Source organism: Drosophila serrata, unplaced genomic scaffold, assembly GCF_035046125.1.
Source record: "Drosophila serrata isolate PLE 108 unplaced genomic scaffold, ASM3504612v1 contig_88, whole genome shotgun sequence".
Taxonomy (NCBI): Eukaryota; Metazoa; Arthropoda; class Insecta; order Diptera; family Drosophilidae; genus Drosophila; species Drosophila serrata.
In genome coordinates, this window is record NW_028256986.1 from 370,233 (window position 1) to 389,317 (window position 19,085).

The 19,085-nt window shown below is 43.6% G+C and overlaps 1 protein-coding gene across 33 annotated transcripts in view; it reads right to left on the reverse strand.

Annotated features, from left to right (window-relative positions):
• LOC110177636 (chromatin remodeler ATRX homolog) overlaps window positions 1-19,085 on the reverse strand; it is a 597,323-nt gene that overhangs the window by 326,929 nt on the left and 251,309 nt on the right. For all 33 annotated transcript variants that reach the window (XR_015273279.1, XR_015273296.1, XR_015273290.1 and 30 more), the window contains one exon: window positions 15,801-15,881. Coding sequence is in view for 24 of the 33 variants with exons in the window: in XM_086840143.1 (XP_086696269.1) it covers window positions 15,801-15,881 (81 nt within the window). In the remaining 9 variants the exon portion in view is untranslated. The remainder of the gene's footprint in view (window positions 1-15,800; window positions 15,882-19,085) is intronic.

Sequence of the window (19,085 nt, forward strand, 5' to 3'; positions counted from 1 at the left end):
TACGAAACCCGTTTCGCAGAAAAACGAGACGAGTTAGGTTCCAGGACCCGGAACCAGCGGAAACTACAATTCCCTCATGCGGAATTGCCGTCGCTGAATACGACTCCAGTAACCACACCGAGCACAGCTCCTCGAGCGAGAACTTTCTCGGTTAGACACGCTTATCGGCATCTCCCACATCGCAGAACACAGCATCATCATGCGTAACGACAAGCCGATTAAGCAGAGGTACCACCCATAGAACCCTGCAATGAGAGCCGTCATCGACAAGCACATCGACGAGCTACTCCGCGACGATAGGATCGAGCCATCCAAAAGTCCCCATAGCGCGCAGGTCGTCGTCGCCGCAAAGAAAAACGGAGACGTCCGGATGTGCTTCGACTACCGTCAGCTGAACGAGATCTCAATCCCTGACGCATATCCTCTACCGAGGATCCATCATATTTTGGAACGACTGCGCAACGCCCATTTCATATCAACGCTGGATCTCAAGAATGGGTACTGGCAGATACCAGTAGCCGGAAGCCCCGATTCTGTCCTGTCCCGACATCTCGGAGAAATTCATTCTCCAGACCGACGCCAGTGAGTATAGTATTGGGGCCATGCTGACCCAAATCATCCAAGAGCAGGAACGCGTCATGGCATACGCCAGCCGCTGGCTTAACAACGCCGAGCGGAACTACTCGGTCACCGAAAAGGAAAAGATAAGGTGCTACCTGGAAGGGTACCGATTCGAGGTACTCACCGACCACCACTCCTTAAAGTGGTTAAATTTCGTCGACAACCCACCGGATCGCTCGGTAGCGTTGGAATTACAAAAGATCCAGAACGACATCAACTATCGACGTGGGACCCAGAACTTGGTTGCCGACGCCCTGTCGCGCCAACCTCTTGCAACCGTTCAAGAAGCGCAGGTGCAGGACAACACCTGCAAATGGATCAACAAGATGCTTCGCCGGATTCAGCAGGAACCCGTTAAGTATCCCGACTACCGCGACGTATAGGCTTGTGTCCGAAGGAGAAGAACCACACCCCCTGGAAACTATGCGTGGGCGCTAGCTTTCGCAGGATGGTACTGCAGGAATGCCACGGTCATCCGACCGCCGGGCACCTGGGCGTACAGAAATCATGTTGTTCACACGCCAGGTTGACAAACATTTCCAGATTCAATGCGCCGACTTCGTGGGACCCCACCCACGGTCCAAACGAGGAAACACAGGTCTCCTTGTGTTTCTGGACTCGTTCGGCAAATGCGTCGAGCTAATCTTCTTGCGACGAGCCACTGTGCCATACTTGGAGCGAGCCTTCCGGGAAAAGATACTTTGCCGTTTCGGAATCCTGAAGACTCTGGTTTGTGACAAAGGGACTCAATTCACAAGAAGAGCCTTCCGGGCTTTCTGCAAATCCATGGGAATGAACGTCCAACATACCGCCCCATACGCACGACGACAGAACCCAACAGAGAGGGCAAAATACACAGCTGCTCCCAGAGATATCACTCGCAGTAAACAGTAGTGTATCCGACACTACGGGATTCAGACCCGCCAGCAACAACAACCTGCAGCCGTATCATCAACACAACGACAGTGACAGCGACAGCGAGCACGAGCGCACGCCAGGAGCCGAAACGACCCTCTCCGAGGAGGACTATGACGAACACCGCATTCGTGCCCTGTCCGAAGATACCAGGGCGTTATGGGGGCCACTTTCTGGTGAGCGTGCTCGCCCAACGTCCCCACCACCACAGGGGGAATAGCACACGCACAAGGTTCCCCTCGGACGAGCCGATAAGAGCGGGGATGCCCAATCGAGCCATCACGGCTACCCAGGTTTGCCAGATCAACCAAAAACAGGATCGATCGCACCCAGAGAAAAAAAAATCGATAAACAACTCGATTATATTCAAGCCCGCCCCGCGGCAATAAGAATTTGAAGGACCGACCAGCAAAACAGAACCAGTGAAAGCGAAAGACAATTAAAAAAAAAACCATGAATCGACGAAACTGGCGATCGCCACCACCCCTGATAGCAATTGGCGCCCCCCGGGTCAACCTCAGGGCGACGACACATCAAGCAACAACGCTAGCGGCAGGACCCACCACACCAGCGCTAACGGCCGGACTCGTGACGCCAGCCCCGGCACCGACCCACACTGGACTCAACACCCCTTCACCGCCAATCACCCCGGATTGGTGCGAGGGCCTCACCTATGAGGAGGTGATGCAGGCCTGGGTGGACGAGGAGGAGCCGACATCGGGCCTGGCTGCAGGATCACCGGCCCTGCTGTAGCATCCACATATATTGAGGGTACACTGTACCAAAAAATTTAAACCAAACTCCATCAACAGCAAATGTCTGTTTAAACAAACTCAAGTGAGCGCGAAATATGATCGCCCACATGTGCATTACGCTGGGTCAGCATTTACACGCTGACCACTTATGCAGCATATGCACATTACGTTAGGTCAGCGTTTCTACGCAGACCACTTAAACAATGATATGTACATACTCTCACCAAATACACATAAGTATATATATGTTTATCCTAAACACTTATGTACATAGGTTGAAAAGAATTAAACGAAATAAATTCATTCTGAAAACACCACTCCTACGGCACAGACGTGCCCGACTTATGATTTGAGAATAAATACAAAACTTCATACTCCCGACATTACATGGCACCCACCAACCAACCATACGGCCTCCCCTTTGGGCGCCATATATGAGGACATCTCAGAGGACGAGATTATCGAAGTTGGATCCTCACCCATCCTCGGCGACCCCTGCACCAGGATAGGTCCCCAAGGAGACGAGCCATCTCGTCCCTCGGTCCCTCAGCCGCATTCAGTGGAAACGACCGCCCAAAGACCCACTGCTACAAATGTTCGTCGGAATGAAGGACAGACGCACCCGCACCGATGCCTTGGTACAGCCCCTTACGGACGAATGGGGAACCCACGCCGTCCAGGCATGGCCCGAACTAGAAAAGGCCGCAGTAGGGCCATCAGGCGAAGGCACCTGGGAGACGGCGACGTAGCGCCCGCGCGACGCTCCCAGCTCAATTCCGGTCGACCTGTGTATGGCCAATCTAGCTCACACCTGTGGAGAAAGTGGAAACTATCCCCGGCACCAAAGACGATACGGTCGGCCGCGTTAGCCGCTCATCCGGCTGCGTTAGCCAAAATCACCACGCCGGGATTTCAGCGTGGAGCTAGGCCGCGCTGCCACCCGGAATCGCCCGGTCACCGACGAGTACAGATGGCGGTTCCAAACTCAACATGAGCAGGCCCGAGCCGAACTCTAGAAGGATCAGCGGCGAATTCTGCTGGGCGTCGGCCAGCACCGCCCCGACGGGAATACCTCCACCGACGAAGAGATCGAGCCGGAGCGGATCATCACTGCGGCCGAAGGATGGCACATCGAAGGAGGGAGGATGAAGGTAGAACTCCATGCCCTGATCCAGGAATGGATCCGACTGGCGCCAGAACACAACCGCCGTTTTCTTGTCGAGTACGGCGTAAACCGGGTACAGATGACGGGAAACGGCGTCATCGTCCGCATTCACACCCATCGCCGAGGTAGGGATAGGGTGTGAGGAACCGATGGTTCCCCCACATACTTATGTAAATATTTGTAGATATAGTTTTGTATATAGTAGGAATAGGATAGGATAGGGAAAGAATAGAAGACCCAAGGAGGGCACATGTAAAGTTAGTAGTAGGAATAGAAATAAGAGTAGTATTTAGTAAGAATAGTAGTAGGGACAAGAGTAGAACCAGGGCCACACACACGGCAGGGCCACACACACGGCGGAGCGACACACTCGGCGGAGTCACACTCACGGTAGGGCCACACACACGGCGGAGCGACACACTCGGCGGAGTCACACTCACGGTAGGGCCACACACACGGCGGAGCCACACACACAGCAGGTCCATAGTAACAGAGCCACACGCCATCGGCAAAACCCGCTTGCCGACAGAGAAGCCGAACTACAGCCATACACCGGTAAAACAACACCAAGCAGATCCCACAGCGGCAGAAGCACACGCCATCGGCAGAGTCCACAACGGCAGAGCCACACGCCAACCCGCTTGCCGACAGCAAAGCCGAAGTATAGCCATACAGCCGGTAGAACAACACCCGGCAGAGCAGCAGCATAGCCACACACCCGAGCAGCGCCAAGTACAGTCGATCCCTTGGCAAAATAGCACACGGCCGAGCTTTAACACACACCCGCGATCTCAACAAGGAGCTTCGGCAAAACCCGCTTGCCGACAGCGAAGCCGATAGCCGACGATCTTCGGGAACGGCCTCCCAGACCCCCTGCATGAAAGCAACCCACGGTTGACGGTATAATTATTCATAATATCGATGTAGATCCAGTTCCCAATTTATGGATATTAGGGATATAATGATCCAATTATAAGATGTAGATTCAGTTGTTTTCTTCTAGAGAAGACGTCAGTCTCCTCTGATAGATTTTTATTGAATGAATTCTTAGCGTTATTGCTGTCCATTGTGAAGCAGTGAGCATCCGTTTTACATACATTTTATTTAGGCTTATTACGTAGAGCAACAGAAACTATGCTGGCTAGCTTAGAGAGTCATGCGCGCACTTATATATGCACTGCGACGCTCAAGCGTGAGAACGCTGACTTAGCTATTTGGGCGGTCGCTGTTATCGAGTGCGGATTATATTTCGTCTGCACTTGAGTATGTGCAGAAGGCACTTAGCTTTAGGCTCGCTGCGACAAAGTCGCTGTTTATGTATGCATTCTGTTGGCATAACAGCAAAGTGTTGCAGCCTTATTTATATGTATGTATATACATATGTACGCATGCTACAACGTGGCCGCGACCAAGCAGGGTTCCTCTCCCTGCGTAGCGGGCGGCAAACAGGTGACGTGGTCGCCATGCATATGCCCGGAGGTGTCCTTCCACCCAGACGAGTCCCGCAACTCAGATACCTGGGTGACGGGGTCGGGACCGCGGGCCGCGCCTTGGTCGGGTTGAGGGAGAGTCGGCACCCGGCTCCAGGGCCGGGCCAACCTCAACCCGAGCGAATCCTCCCTCCCTGGCCGAGGAACACGCCGCCGGTTGACGAGGCGTGGACCGAAGCCGAGCCGCACATGGCCACCGGTGGGGCAGGCGTCGGAATCCGGGTGACGGGCCAACCCTGAACCGCCGGGAAGCCGGTGCGGGCCATCCTTTTCCCCCTCTACTTCTCCCCTCCTGTTCCCCGAAATCCTGCCTGTCCTAGTAAATAATAAATATTTCTGTGTCCTGGATCCTGGGCCGGCTTTGTTTATACCCCGGCCCCTGATTAGCATCCTTATGTTTGTATTGTTTTTGTCGAATTTAAGAACTACTACATTTTGAAATTATAAAGCTTTTTTAAATATTGGTTAAAATATATTTGTTATATTTTAAACATTTTAAACGCCATATTGCTTTCCTTTCCTTTCTGATGAATTTAATTAAATAATTAGCACTTTGCAAAAGGGACAACAGTAATTTTTTCCCACCTATTTTTCCTTTGACATGATTTTTATTCTGAACCAAGTATTTTTAATTAAGTCTTCGCTACTGTGACGGACATTCATGTGCATATATTTAGCTAAAATGCTGGGCCACGCAAAATGGTTTTTCGGCTTCGGCTCATTTGTAGGTGTGGTGGTCTTACTACTCAGTATGACCTATATTCATTATTAACTTAAAACGAATGGCCGTGTGGAGTCATCAAGAAAAGAAAACGAAGCACCGTAGCCAAAAAGTAATAATAGAAATTTGACTAAAGAATCTCATGTATTAACACAAATTCAAGATTCCTTTTTATACCCTTGCAGGGTATTATAATTTCAGTCAGAAGTTTGCAACGCAGTGAAGGAGGCACCTCCGACTATATAAAGTATATATATTCTTGATCAGGATCAACAGCCGAGTCGATCTAGCCATGTCCGTCTGTCCGTTTCTACGCACACTAGTCTCTCAGTTTTAAAGCTAATGAAACTTTGTAGTTAGTCTTCTATATACTCTCACTCGTATATATGTCGGAACGGGCCGCATCGGACGACTATATCATATAGCTGCCATAGGAATGATCGGAAAAGTTTTACAAGAAGAATTATAACATTTTTAGTTTTCAACAGAATTCGATCAAATTTGAGATATAGCTATTTCATATTATTCTACAATTTTGTGTAAAATTTTTTTTTTGAAAATTGGACGACTATATCATATAGCTCCCATAGGAACGATCGAGAAATTAATTCAATTAAAAAGTATTACATTCTCAGTTTTCAACAGATTTTAATCAAATTTGAGATATAGCCGTTTCATATTATTCTACAATTTTGTGTAAAATTTTATGAAAATCGGACTAATACATCATATAGCTCCCATAGGAACGATCGCGAAATTTGAGAGGAATGAGAATCTCGGTGGCTGTTGTCGGAAGACTGACAATCGCGGTGGCGATAACATTTTTAGTTTTCAACAGAATTTAATCAAAATTGAGATATAGCCATTTCATATTATTCTACAATTTTGTGTAAAATTTTATGAAAATTGGACGACTATATCATATAGCTCCCATAGGAACGATCGAGAAATTAATTCAATTTAAAAGTATAACATTATCAGTTTTCAACAGATTTTCATCAAATTTGATACATAGCCATCTTATAAGAAATAAAAGTAGTTAATAAAATTAAAGATTATAACTTCTTCAGTTTTCACCAGATTTTCATCAAATATGAGATATAGCCATTTTATTTTATTCTACAATTTTGTGTAAAGTTATAAAAAAGCCGGACTACTATATCACAAAGCTGACAAAGGAACGATCAAAAAATGAATACAATTAAAAATTATAACGTTTTCAGTTTTCAGCAGATTTTCATTAAATTTAAGATATAGCCATTTTATATCAGTCTTAAATTTTGTGTCCAATTTTATGAAAATCGGACGACTATATCACATAGGTACCATATGTGGAGCAAAAATGCAAATCTGTGAATGTAAAACTGAAAATATAATATGTATAGGTGAATGAAATGAAAGCAGGTATTACTTCATTGTTTTTTAACATTAATATATATATTTTATATTGTATGGAAGGAATACAGGAAGTCATCGAAGTTCTATCTGCAAGGGTATAAAAACTTCGGCGTGCCGAAGTTAGCTTCCTTTCTTGTTTTAAATATATTTTCTAAATTGCCCCTTTTTTTGTTCAAGGATTTACCGGGGAATAAGCAAAGGTTAAAATCAGTGAATATTCCCTGAAAGGAATATAAATTTGTTCTTCATGTATTAATTACTTTATACTTTATACATGTTTCCTTTCTACTCCTTTAAACTTTACATTCTCTGTCGTACACTAGGATTCCAATTTAATTTTAAGAACATCTATATTTTTTCCTATTTTATTTTATTTATTTGCCCCTTGGCCGATAGGATCCACTCACAGTAAACTTACTAAAGTAAACAAGAAAGGAAGCTAACTTCGGCACGCCGAAGTTTATATGCAGTTTGCAGTTTTGCATAAACAGATTTGCATTTTTCCTCTACATCTAACGATCGTTTGTATGGCACCTACATATATGATATAGTAGACTTATTTTCAAAAAATTGAACTCAAAATTTTAGAATAATATAAAATGGCAATATCTCAAATTTGATTAAATTCTGTTGAAAACTTAAAATATTATAATTTTAGAAACGGACAGACGGACATGGCAAGATCGACTCGGCTGTTGATGCTGATCGAGAATGAATTTTATATGTATATGTTAAAAAACAATGCAGTAATGCCTGCTTTCATTTCATTCACCTGTTCATATTGGACGCTGATGCACTACGGTCAATACATTCAAGTGGCCCGAATGCCACCAGGCACGTGCCTGTTTGGGTTAGGTGTTAATAGGCGCGATATAAAATATAGGACAGAATACGAGGAAATTGACTACCGGCGTACTGCCAGATTGTTAGCTTGCATGCTTACTAAGTGTGTTAGTATTAAAGATTTTAATTTGGGAAGGGTATCTACGTTAGAGATTAGTGTGTACAAATCATTATAATTTGCACATAGCACTCTAAAAGGTTCATGCAGTTCAAAGGAGGTTCTACAGTGGCGCAACACTAATGGGATATAGGATCTAGTAGTTCTACATGGTACATGGAAATTAAGCTGACTCAACAAGTCAGCACTTTCCACATCACCATGTATAAGGTTAAAAATAAAGGTTATCCCTAGCATCGTTCTACGATTGGCTAAGGACGGCAAGTTTATTAATAGGTGTCTACTAGAGCAGGAAGGTAATCTTTGGTTTGCATCCCAATTTAAACCGCGTAGAGCGAAAAGTAAAAAGTTGTTTTGAACCGACTCAATGCGTTTACTATGGACGCCGTACAGAGGGCTCCAAACGCAGCATCCATATTCTAGGATAGGACGAACTAAGGAAGTATATAAGGATTTAGTAACATAGGGGTCATTGAAATCCCACCACCGTTTAAAAAATCCAAGCACACCCCTCGCTCTATTTACCATAGACGAAATATGATCAATAAAGTCAAGTTTTGGGTCCTAGTCGCCGCCCAAATCGTCAACAGTATTAATTCTTTCCAAAGAGCAGCAGTTCAGCGTGTAAGTAGCAAGCTTAGGAACGACACGAGAGAATGTCATTAGCTTGCATTTCGAGCCATTTAAGTTTAATAAGTTTACACGGCACCAAGTTTGAAAATTATTAAGATCTGTTTGTAAATCCGACTGGCAGGCAACGTAATTGTATTGCACGCAAAGCTTGACGTCATCCGCGTAAATAAGTACTCTGGAGTTAGTCAAGACTTTGGGCAGGTCATTTATAAATAATATAAACAATAAGGGTCCCAAATGGCTTCCTTGCGGGACGCCAGATGTAACCCTTAGAACATTGGATAAATTATTCTTAAAGAGGACCTTTCGCGTCCTGCCATTCAAATAACTTGAGATCCAATTAAGAAGATCACTTGGAAAACCCATTGAATCGAGTTTTCTAACGAGGAGAGAATGGTTAACAGAGTCAAATGCTTTTCTGAAATCAGTATAGATTACATCTGTCTGACAATTATTATAGAAGCCCTTTATAATATAGGAAGAGAGCTCCAAAAGATTTGTTGTTGTTGATCTTCGCTTAATAAAACCATGTTGACATGGAGAAATAACCAATCTACAAATGTGCTGTGTAGAAGTGGGAGGTTTCCAAGTAAACAATTTCAGAAGGGGATAGCACAGGGCGTCGGCACAATACCTGAGCACACAGCCAGGAATTCCGTCGGGACCTGGCGAATAAACTGGCTTGACACGATGAAGATCTAAAAGGAGAGAGCTTTCGTTTAGGCTGGGACAGAAAATTAAGTTTGATTTGGGTATGTTGTAGGAATAGGTCTGGTGTAGATACGAAGAGCTAGAATAGGTTGTTTGAAAAAACTGCGAAAATAGATCGGCTATTGCCTGATCATTATTTGCGGTAGTATTTTCAAATGAAATCGAGGAAGGATTTGTTTTAGGTTTACGTTTAGTGTTAACGAAATTATAAAACTGTTTTGGGTCCTGTAAGAACTGGGCCCTACAACGAGTTAAATAGTTTTTATAACACTGCGCGTTCAGCACGGTAAAGTTTGACCGAGCTGATAAATAAGATGAAAGGGCAGATTGAGAACCGGTGATTTTAAATTTAGCATACAGTCTAGATTTTTTATTTTTAAGTCGGCTCAACTCTTTAGTAAACCACGGCGGTTTATTCGAGCTTGGCGGATAATATAACGGAACGCATTCAGTAAAAAATGAATTCATGGCACTGTAAAAAATATCCACGGCAACTGCCATGTCAGTGCACGTGTATAGATCGGACCAATGGAACTCGTATATAAAATTATTCAGCCGTTTAAAGTCCGTCTTGCGAAAACATCGGACTTTATTGGCTGGACGGTCAGAAATATTCTGTACGTCACACCCGATATCAAGGGTCACATCGAAAGTTGGATGATAAGGATCTTCGGGCTGCGTCAGAGGCGCCACCCTTGCTAAACTGACCTCGCAGGATCAGAGACGAAGCAAAGCTCGAGCAAGCGCTGCAAGAAATTTCGCTTATGGTTAACTTGAGACAGCGAAATGTCGAACAAGCCAGCGATAAAGTCATGTTGTGTAGGTGTATGGAAAGTATTGGTGGAATTATTTGAGCACCAAATAGCACAAGGGATATTAAAATCTTCTCGAACTACCAACTGGTCTCTATCCAAAAGTCTACTGGAAACCATCTGAATAGCGGAGAGGTGATTCCAATAAATAGGAAGTTCCGACAGCTACCTTTGATAGATAGCTTCACACAGAGGAATTCAACATCGTTGCATTCCTCGAAGGTTAACAATTCTAACGTGAGTGAGGAGTCCACCGCTATAAGAACTCCACCCCCGCGTCTGATAGGGCGATCTAGCCGAAATACCGTGAACACAGCTGGAAAAACTTCGGAGCTCAGAATCTCCAGCTTTAACCAGGTCTCTGTGAGCACAATAACCTGAGATTCAAACGAAAGGCTATCAGAATACAAGTTAGGAAGCTTACTACGTAAGCCTCTTGCATTCTGATAGGAAATACCTAGGGAGTAGGTTAGATTTTTGGGTCGGGATTGAAAGACGTAGAAGGCGCAGTGGTATGATCAGGCCTGGAAAGAGTTATTCCTTCAGGCTGCTTTTTCTTTTTCTTCGCTTTGAACTCCTTAACAACAATGTACTCTTGCCAGAAGTTGGGAGAGCAAATAGTGTTAAAGAGCTCGTTATGGATTGTTTGTAGGGGGGCGATCCTGCCGCTAAAGATCCTGTACTGGAAAATAGCTGCCGCGACGCTGTCAGAAAGTATTTAACCCGTAGTGGATAAAATCATAAGTCGGGGGCGTCGTGGAGCTCGAATGAGTGCTTCGGCTTTATTACGCATCATACATAGAACTAACTAGCTTAAACATAAGGGCTGCGCTCCTGACCGATAAGCTAAGCTTAACAGTGCGAGAGCGGCCCGAGAAGTGGAGCGCGAACTAGCCGTCCCTCAGCTCGCCTAGTAGCGAGCGAAGCTCGGGAACTCGGGAGCGGACGTTCGCGAACATCGAAGAGTGGGCGCGGTAGCGCTTAGACTAACCCGATGAGCAGTGCGCGAAGAGCCGACTTGCGGCAGTGCAAGAACGGCAAAGCTTTGAAAACTTGGTGGACAGAGGCGGCGCCGCGAAGGGCCTCCTGAGCGTTCGCGTGGTGCGAAGCGGTGGCATCTTCTCGAAGTGGACTGGAAAAAAATGTATAATTTAGAAGAGCGGTCAGTAAATAAGCACGGAGTCATCCGATGCTGCGATCGAAGTGCGGGAACTGGACTTCCAGGCATATGCAGCAGGGTGTGGTGAGGCTGATTGCACGTCTTGCATCGGTCACCACTGCGGCACTTGCCTTGGGAATGTTCGTGGGCCAAACAGTTGGAACAGTAGCGGTTGGTGGACACCGCGCTGAGCCTCTTCTCAGCACTAAGCCTGGGGAACTTGTGTCATTTTCGAAGAGAATGGATTCCGCTGCAGACTCGGCATGGGTAGGATAAAATACCTCGGGAACGTCTGCTCTTGATGTCGTTGGGTACCCAGTAATCGAAGGCGTTGGGAGTAGTGATTCGCGTGGAGAACGCGGATATCCTTTGGATCGGTGCGGTTACTGGGCTGGAAGGTTCAGGAGCAATCTGAACACTGGAGGAACAGTTTCTGGGATGCAGTTCTGGGTATGATGCCCATCTACGGCATGTAAAGCAGGAATGGACACGGGCAATCTCGCTGCTGATGTCCTCGTGCCAAACAATTCAAGCAGAGTTGCTTTCTTCGGATGATATTTGATCTCTCGACTACGGTCATTTTGAGGAAACGGGGACATCTTCGCAGGGGGTGGTTTTCCCGTGAACACAGGTCACACCTTCTTGGTGTTGGAGTCACCCTGAAGTCGGAAGAATGAAACCGGGGCGCTGGGGCCTCGGAGTCGACAACTTTGGCGGAAAATGCCCTGAGCTGGTAGGCACAACGTCGTCGATGGCCTCCAGCGTACGATGGCGTTCGGTCAGAAACGCGTCTAGCTCGTTCCAAGTTGGAATTTTGTTCTTGTTGTGGATAGATTGCTCCCACATGGAGAGCGTGAGCTTGGGGAGCTTCGAGGAAACCATGTACACCAGGAGGCAGTCCCAGGCTTCGACCTGAATGGCGGTCATCTCTAATGCCGTTAGACAACTCTGTATAGTGCCTTGCAGCTCTCTTAGCGCGCTTCCGGACTCTTGGGGATAGCCTGGATGTTGAAAAGGATTTTTAACTGGCTGTTAACCAATAATCTTCGATTTTCGAAGCGGTCGGTGAGGCTTCGCCACGCTAAGACGAAACCTTCATTGGTGAGCGGGGCCTTGGAAACTATGGCGTTCGCGTCGCCAGTTGTTTTGGATAGCAAGTGGAACAATTTCTCCACCGGGGTGAGACGAGGGTTGTTGATGTAAATCCCCGTGAACAGGTCCCTGAAGGTGGGCCAGCGAAGATAGTCGCCCGCAAACACCTCGGTGTCTACCGATGGTAAACGACAACCAGTGGAAGGGGGTGTGTGAACGCTGCTGGAAGCCAGAGTTGACTGGGCCGCGCCCCTTTCTATTATCTCCTGCAGCTGGGCCACACACCTGAAATAGACGGAGTAGCAGTAGCTATACTTAGCTTCTAACACCGTTGAAGTGTCCGCGCCGTCGTCGGACACGGAGAGCAGTTCGGAGCAGCTCTCGTAACTCTTCTCCACCTTTTCCCACAAAGCCCGGATTTGGTCGCGACGCACCTGACACGTGGAAGGAGAGTTGGGTGGTTTCTGGGGCGCCTAGAGTTTGGATCTTTGCCTCAAATTGACTTACACGGTCTGTCGTGGGAATAAACTTCCTCAACGCAATGTCGATGGCGGTTTGAGCCATTTTTGTGGTCGACCGAGTGAGCCTTGACAATGGAGCTGGGCTAGCTCTTGAGCGGACAGCAGTGGACTTTAATTTAAGCGGAGAGGGTCGCGGAGATGCGGACCGGGATCTTCCCAAACGGATTGACGGAATCGGCCATAATTAAAGCACAGGAATATTTTTTATTTTAATTTGAAATTACAATTCTTTTGTATATTGGTGTGGTAGTTCGGGCTAGTATTGAATAGTAGTGAATTTGCAAATTAAAATCCTTGTATTTTTCACTTTATTTTTGGTGTGTGTTAAGTAGCTCGGACGTGGGAGTTTGCTTTTATTTAGCTCAGAAAATTGGTCACGAAATGTGGATGGATCCCGTAATAAATTAAATACGGCGGATGTAGGAACATATTGGCCGAAAGTAATTGTTGCCAAATTTATTCATCACGGATCCGAAATGGTCGAAATAAACCCTTGGCTTTGTTCGAGAGAAAAACTCAGTGGGTCATGCCGTCGGCACAGCAGTGCGGATGTGCTGAACTCAAAAGAAGCAAGCGGAACGAACAACACGACCGTTGCGGCGGCTAAGTTGAAAAGATTAAATTAAAAATTAATTAACTTAAATTAATTAATCAAATTCAAATTCTGGCTCTATTGATGAAGGTTGAACTATTTGTTAATTTTTGAAGTTATGAGCCGCAGATGTTTAATTATTTAAACGCCGGGAAGGTAGAATTTAAAAACAAACCTCCGTTTCACGGAGAAGAGCTCACTGGGACAAGCCGTCGGCAAAGCAGTGGTGAGTGAGGGACCCAAAAAACTACTACGGCGGCTAAATTGAAGACAATTAAAAACACTCCTTTGTGTTTGGGTTTTGCTGCTCAGCTCAGAATAGTGCGAAGCTTGCCCAATATATATGTATTTATGTAGATAATTGTGGAGATCGGTGTTCAGCGCAGAATAGGGCGAAGCTTGCCCAATATATATGTATGGTTGCCCAATATACATATTCATCATATATATATATATATATATGTATATATATATATATATATATATTTATCAAAGGTGCCTTCTTCACTGCGTTGCAAACTTCTGACTGATATTATAATACCCTGCAGAGGTATAATAAATTTACAAAATGTAATTTAAAACGTTAGCATTGCTTGGACTTCAGTTTTTATTTTGATACCCTTGGAGTAAAGGAGTTACCTCCGACCATCAGAACCATATTCTTGATCAGCATTAACAGCCGATTCGATCTAGCCATCTCCGCTGTGTGAAAAGAATATGCTTACTTTCAGAATCTGACCTTTGTTTATTTAAATTTACCTCAATCTCATCGTCACAAATAGAAAGGAAACCCAGTGGACGTTAACACTTTCCAAAAAGGACCAGGACCTAGAAACTGAAGAAGAGCATCTCCCAACCGATCTAATATACTTTAGAAGAATCCACTAGGCTATAATATCCTTCGCGGGGATGAAAGAACCGGGACTAGACGGAATATTCCCAGCCATGCTAAAGGTGATAAGAGAAATGTTATCACCCCATGACTCAGGCATAAGCACAGGATATATCCCTATCCAATGAAGGACCCCTTGGATTGCGTTCCTCATTTATACTTTAAAGAAATATCGGTGGAAACGGCACCACAGTCGGTAGAAGCCACCATTAAAAGAGCATTTCACATAAGGAAAATGGTCTCGGAATGTTTTTGGACTTATCCGGTGTATTGAAAAAAGGAATAATGAACCCCTACATCCAAACCTCTCAAGGATGTTGGCGTATACAATCTGGTTGGAACACGGTATCCATGGTGAAGGAAGCTCATAGAAGCTGGCAACAAGGCGGGTTAAGATAGACGATATAGGCATAATTATCAGGGAGCTTGTCCTTTAACACTAAGAATTTGTAATCTCTCTCAAAGAGATTTTTAGGTGGGCTGAGAAGGAATCAGTATCAATGCGGACAATACGGACGTCATTATTTTTACCAAAACTTTAAAGAATGGATCCCTCCAAATATCGGAAACATAAGACAAAGACAAAGGCACTCATATTCAAGGGATTCAGACTTAGTTCACCTGGTAGTTCAATGATCATTATATCTGATTACATGATACGCAAAACTTACCCGAATGTCAAAACAATATGTTCAACACTTCCACACTTATACTTTCCAAGATAGAAGGAGGAGTAAGAAAGGGCTTATACTGCACGGAACCTGACACAAGTCTATGCAAGCTACCAAACCAATGCAGCATATTCCAGGCGGATGTCTTCGCAAGAGAGCAGAGCTTGCGTAGACTGCAGAGCTTGCGTAGAAAATAGACCGTCCACAGGAGGCGGTCAACTTGTTCGTAGACATTTAGTCGTTAGAGGTCAGTTTCAAAATTTTACGGGCAAGCGGAGACGCCCTAGAAATCTTAAGAACGACAACGACAGTGCGGATCTATTAAGTTTCCAGCCACTAGGGCATCGAACACTACGAGACCGCGGAGAAACTTTTAAAGGAATAGCGCTCCTAAGCAAATTAGAGAGGCAGAGAGACGCACAAGCAAAAGGCAGATGGAGGAGAAACTTTTCAATCTGCCAAATAGAAAAAAAATCATGTCTTTTCGCAGTGATATACCCAGTCACTACGTAATGCATCTACATTGGAAAGATTGCTGAATGAATTCAGGAGATTAACTAGGGACTGTTTCCCCCTTATTAACAACCACACTTATAATTATTTATTTAATTCAAGATTCTTAATGAAACATATTTAAAAAACAAGGATTCAGATTATTTAAATTATTAATATTCAAAATTTTTATACGCACCTGAACTGACGTCATTGGAATAAATAAAACATATTCATATTTCTGTGGTAAAAATGATTTAAGTAATTGGGCTTCTTTTCTCTGTAAATATAGAATGGTAAGACATACTATTAATCTATCAGAAATCATATTTATGACATTGCAGAGTATTAAAATTTCAGTTAGAAATTTATTAAAACACTAAAGGAGATTTTTCGGACCCATTCTTGATCTAGCTATGGCCGTCAATTCGTATTAGTACCCTGCAAGGGTATACAAATTTAAACTTCGATGTTCTTTCGATATATTTTTATCTACTAAGAGGTGTTCCCTGCTCACAATCTGCCTTCTCGGCTGTCTGTCCGTTTCTACGCAAACTAGTCTCTCAGTTTTGAAGCTATCTGAATGAAACTTTGTAGTTAGCCTTCTATATACTCTCAATCGTATATATGTCGGAACGGGCCGGATCGGACGACTATATCATATAGCTGCCATAGGAATGATCAGAAAATTTTTACAAAAAAAATTTATAACATTTTCAGTTTTCAATAGAATTGGATCAAATTTGAGATATAGCTATTTTTCTATACTCTAAAATTTTGCATAAAATTTTATGAAAATCGGACTACTATATCATATAGCTCCCATAGAAACGATCGAGAAATTAATACAATTAAAAATTATAACTTTTTCGGTTTTCAACAGATTTTCATCAAATTTGAGGTATAGCCGTTTTATATTAGTCTTAAATTTTGTGTCAAATTTTATGAAAATCGGACGACTATATCACATAGGTGAAAGCAGGTATTACTTCATTGTTTTTTAACACAAATATATATAATCTATATTGTATGGATTCCTATTCATAGAAGTTCTATATGCAAAGGTATATAAACTTCGGCGCACCGAAGTTAGCTTCCTTTCTTGTTAAATATTATTATTTCTGAATATTTAAGTTCCTTAACCGTTAAGTAATTTGGATAAGATTTATTTCTTACATTTATATTAACAAATTTCACGAGCATATTGATTTTAATTTTTAGATGTATGAATAATTTCCCTACAAATTATCTATCTATACTATTATATAAAGAGGAAAGGTTTGATTTTTTGTTTGTTTGTTTGTATGAATAGAATAGGCTCCGAAAGTACTTGGCAGATTTGAAAAATTCTTTCACTGTTGGAAAGCTACATCATTCCTGAGTGACATAGGCTATATTTCATTTAAAAAAAAAAAGGCATCCTTACTAAAATTACGATAACGTAATCCAAGGTGTTAAAAAAATATCAAAAAACTACCGCCCTCTACAGGCAGCCAGCTGAATCAAAGCATTTTCATTCAAAACGTATTGAAATAAGGAATTGGAGATAAAAATTTAATTTTTTTGTTCAGGTTCAGTAAGAAACGAAGTCATGCCACCCAAGAAGTCGAGTTTGGGTCGTCGTAATCGCAATACAGAAGCAAAAAGACGTAAGATTACGAATATGACTGACGAAGAACGGGCCTCCATCCGAGAGACTGAGCGGCTGAGAGCAATGCAGATGCATAACGAAAAATCAGCAGAAAGACGAGCAGATAGGCTTGAACCTTCGGTCAGAGGAATATATCCATTTGCGGGATGCTGTGATGAATGACCGTAATACAACCAACGTTGGAAAGCTCACGATTTTGCCATCCTAATACATAGGTAGTCCACGCCACATGCATGAATATGGTCAAAATGCCATGGCATATGTTCGTTGCTACGGCCGTCCAGACTTATTTATCACCTTCACATGCAATCCAGCTTGGGACGAGATAGTACAGCTGTTATTTCCTGGACAATCGTATAGGGATAGGCATGACATCACAGCCCGTGTTTTCAGACAAAAGCTCAAGTCACTGATGGATTTTATTGTGAAACATGGAGTTTTTGGATCTGTGCGGTGCTGGATGTATTCAGTAGAATGGCAGAAGAGAGGATTGCCGCATGCGCACATACTGATTTGGCTGTATGATAAAATTACTCCAGATGAAATCGACGATGTTATATGCGCTGAGATTCCATGGGCCGAGGTTGATACGGATTTGCATGAAGTTGTCATCAAGAACATGATCCATGGCCCATGTGGTCGATGGATATCCTCTGTATAGGAGACGGTCAACTGGAGAAGGAGGGACTTCGGCAAATTTAAACAGAGAATTGGTGATATTGAGGTAGACAATCGTTGGGTGGTTCCATACTCAACACTATTGTCAAAATCATACAAAGCGCACATCAACGTAGAATATTGCAATTCCGTGAAATCGATTAAATATATCTGCAAGTACGTGAATAAAGGCAGCGATATGGCAGTTTTTGGTGTTCAGGCAGAAAATGGTGACAACAATGCAGTACGAGTTGTCGATGAAATATCTCAATAACAGGCTGGAAGATACATAAGCAGCAACGAGGCTGCATGGAGAATTTTTTCATTCCACATTCATGAACGCTATCCAGCTTTAGTTCACTTGGCACTCCATTTGGAGAATGGTCAACGTGTCTATTTCACAGAAATAAATGTGCAAGAAAGAGTCCTGAATCCGCCAGCGACAACTCTGACTGCCTTCTTCACCTTATGCCAGGAAGATGATTTTGCCAGAACCTTGATGTATTCAGAAGTGCCCTCTTAACCATAATATGCCCAGCAGGTGGTCAACTAGCTCATATACCGAGGATACCGATGATCCAAAATGATATGACAATCCCATTTAAACGGCTTCAATTTCCGGTAAAAACATCTTTCGCATTAACAATTAACAAGTCACAAGGCAAAACCTTCGAATTAGTATGGATCGATCTGCGAAAGAAATGTTTTACTCATGGTCAACTGTATGTTGGTCTATCGTGAGTCGGAGCCAATGAAAATCAATTTATTTTGCTGCCACAAAATTAAACATCAAATATTGTTTACAGAGAAGCTCTAACAAAATAAATGTATTTTCTTTTAGGGTTATGACCTCAATAATTGAAAAAAAAAACAAAAAAATAAAGGATGAATATGTATCATATTATTATTATTATTATGAATGTGTTAAAATTGACAACTCTAAATGTAAAGTTTAATGGCCGTGCGAAGCCGGGACGGGCCGCTAGTAGATAATAATTCCATCAGTTGTAAACACAGTATTGACTGACACTAAAAAAATCCCTCTTGATTCCGCTTCCGCTTATCTTCTGCTTTAACATGATTCCACTCTGCCTCTTTATACTAAAATTTAGAATAGAATTTTATCAGTCTTATGATTGATAGCTTAAATTTGGCTTTGATCAATCCAAGCTAAAG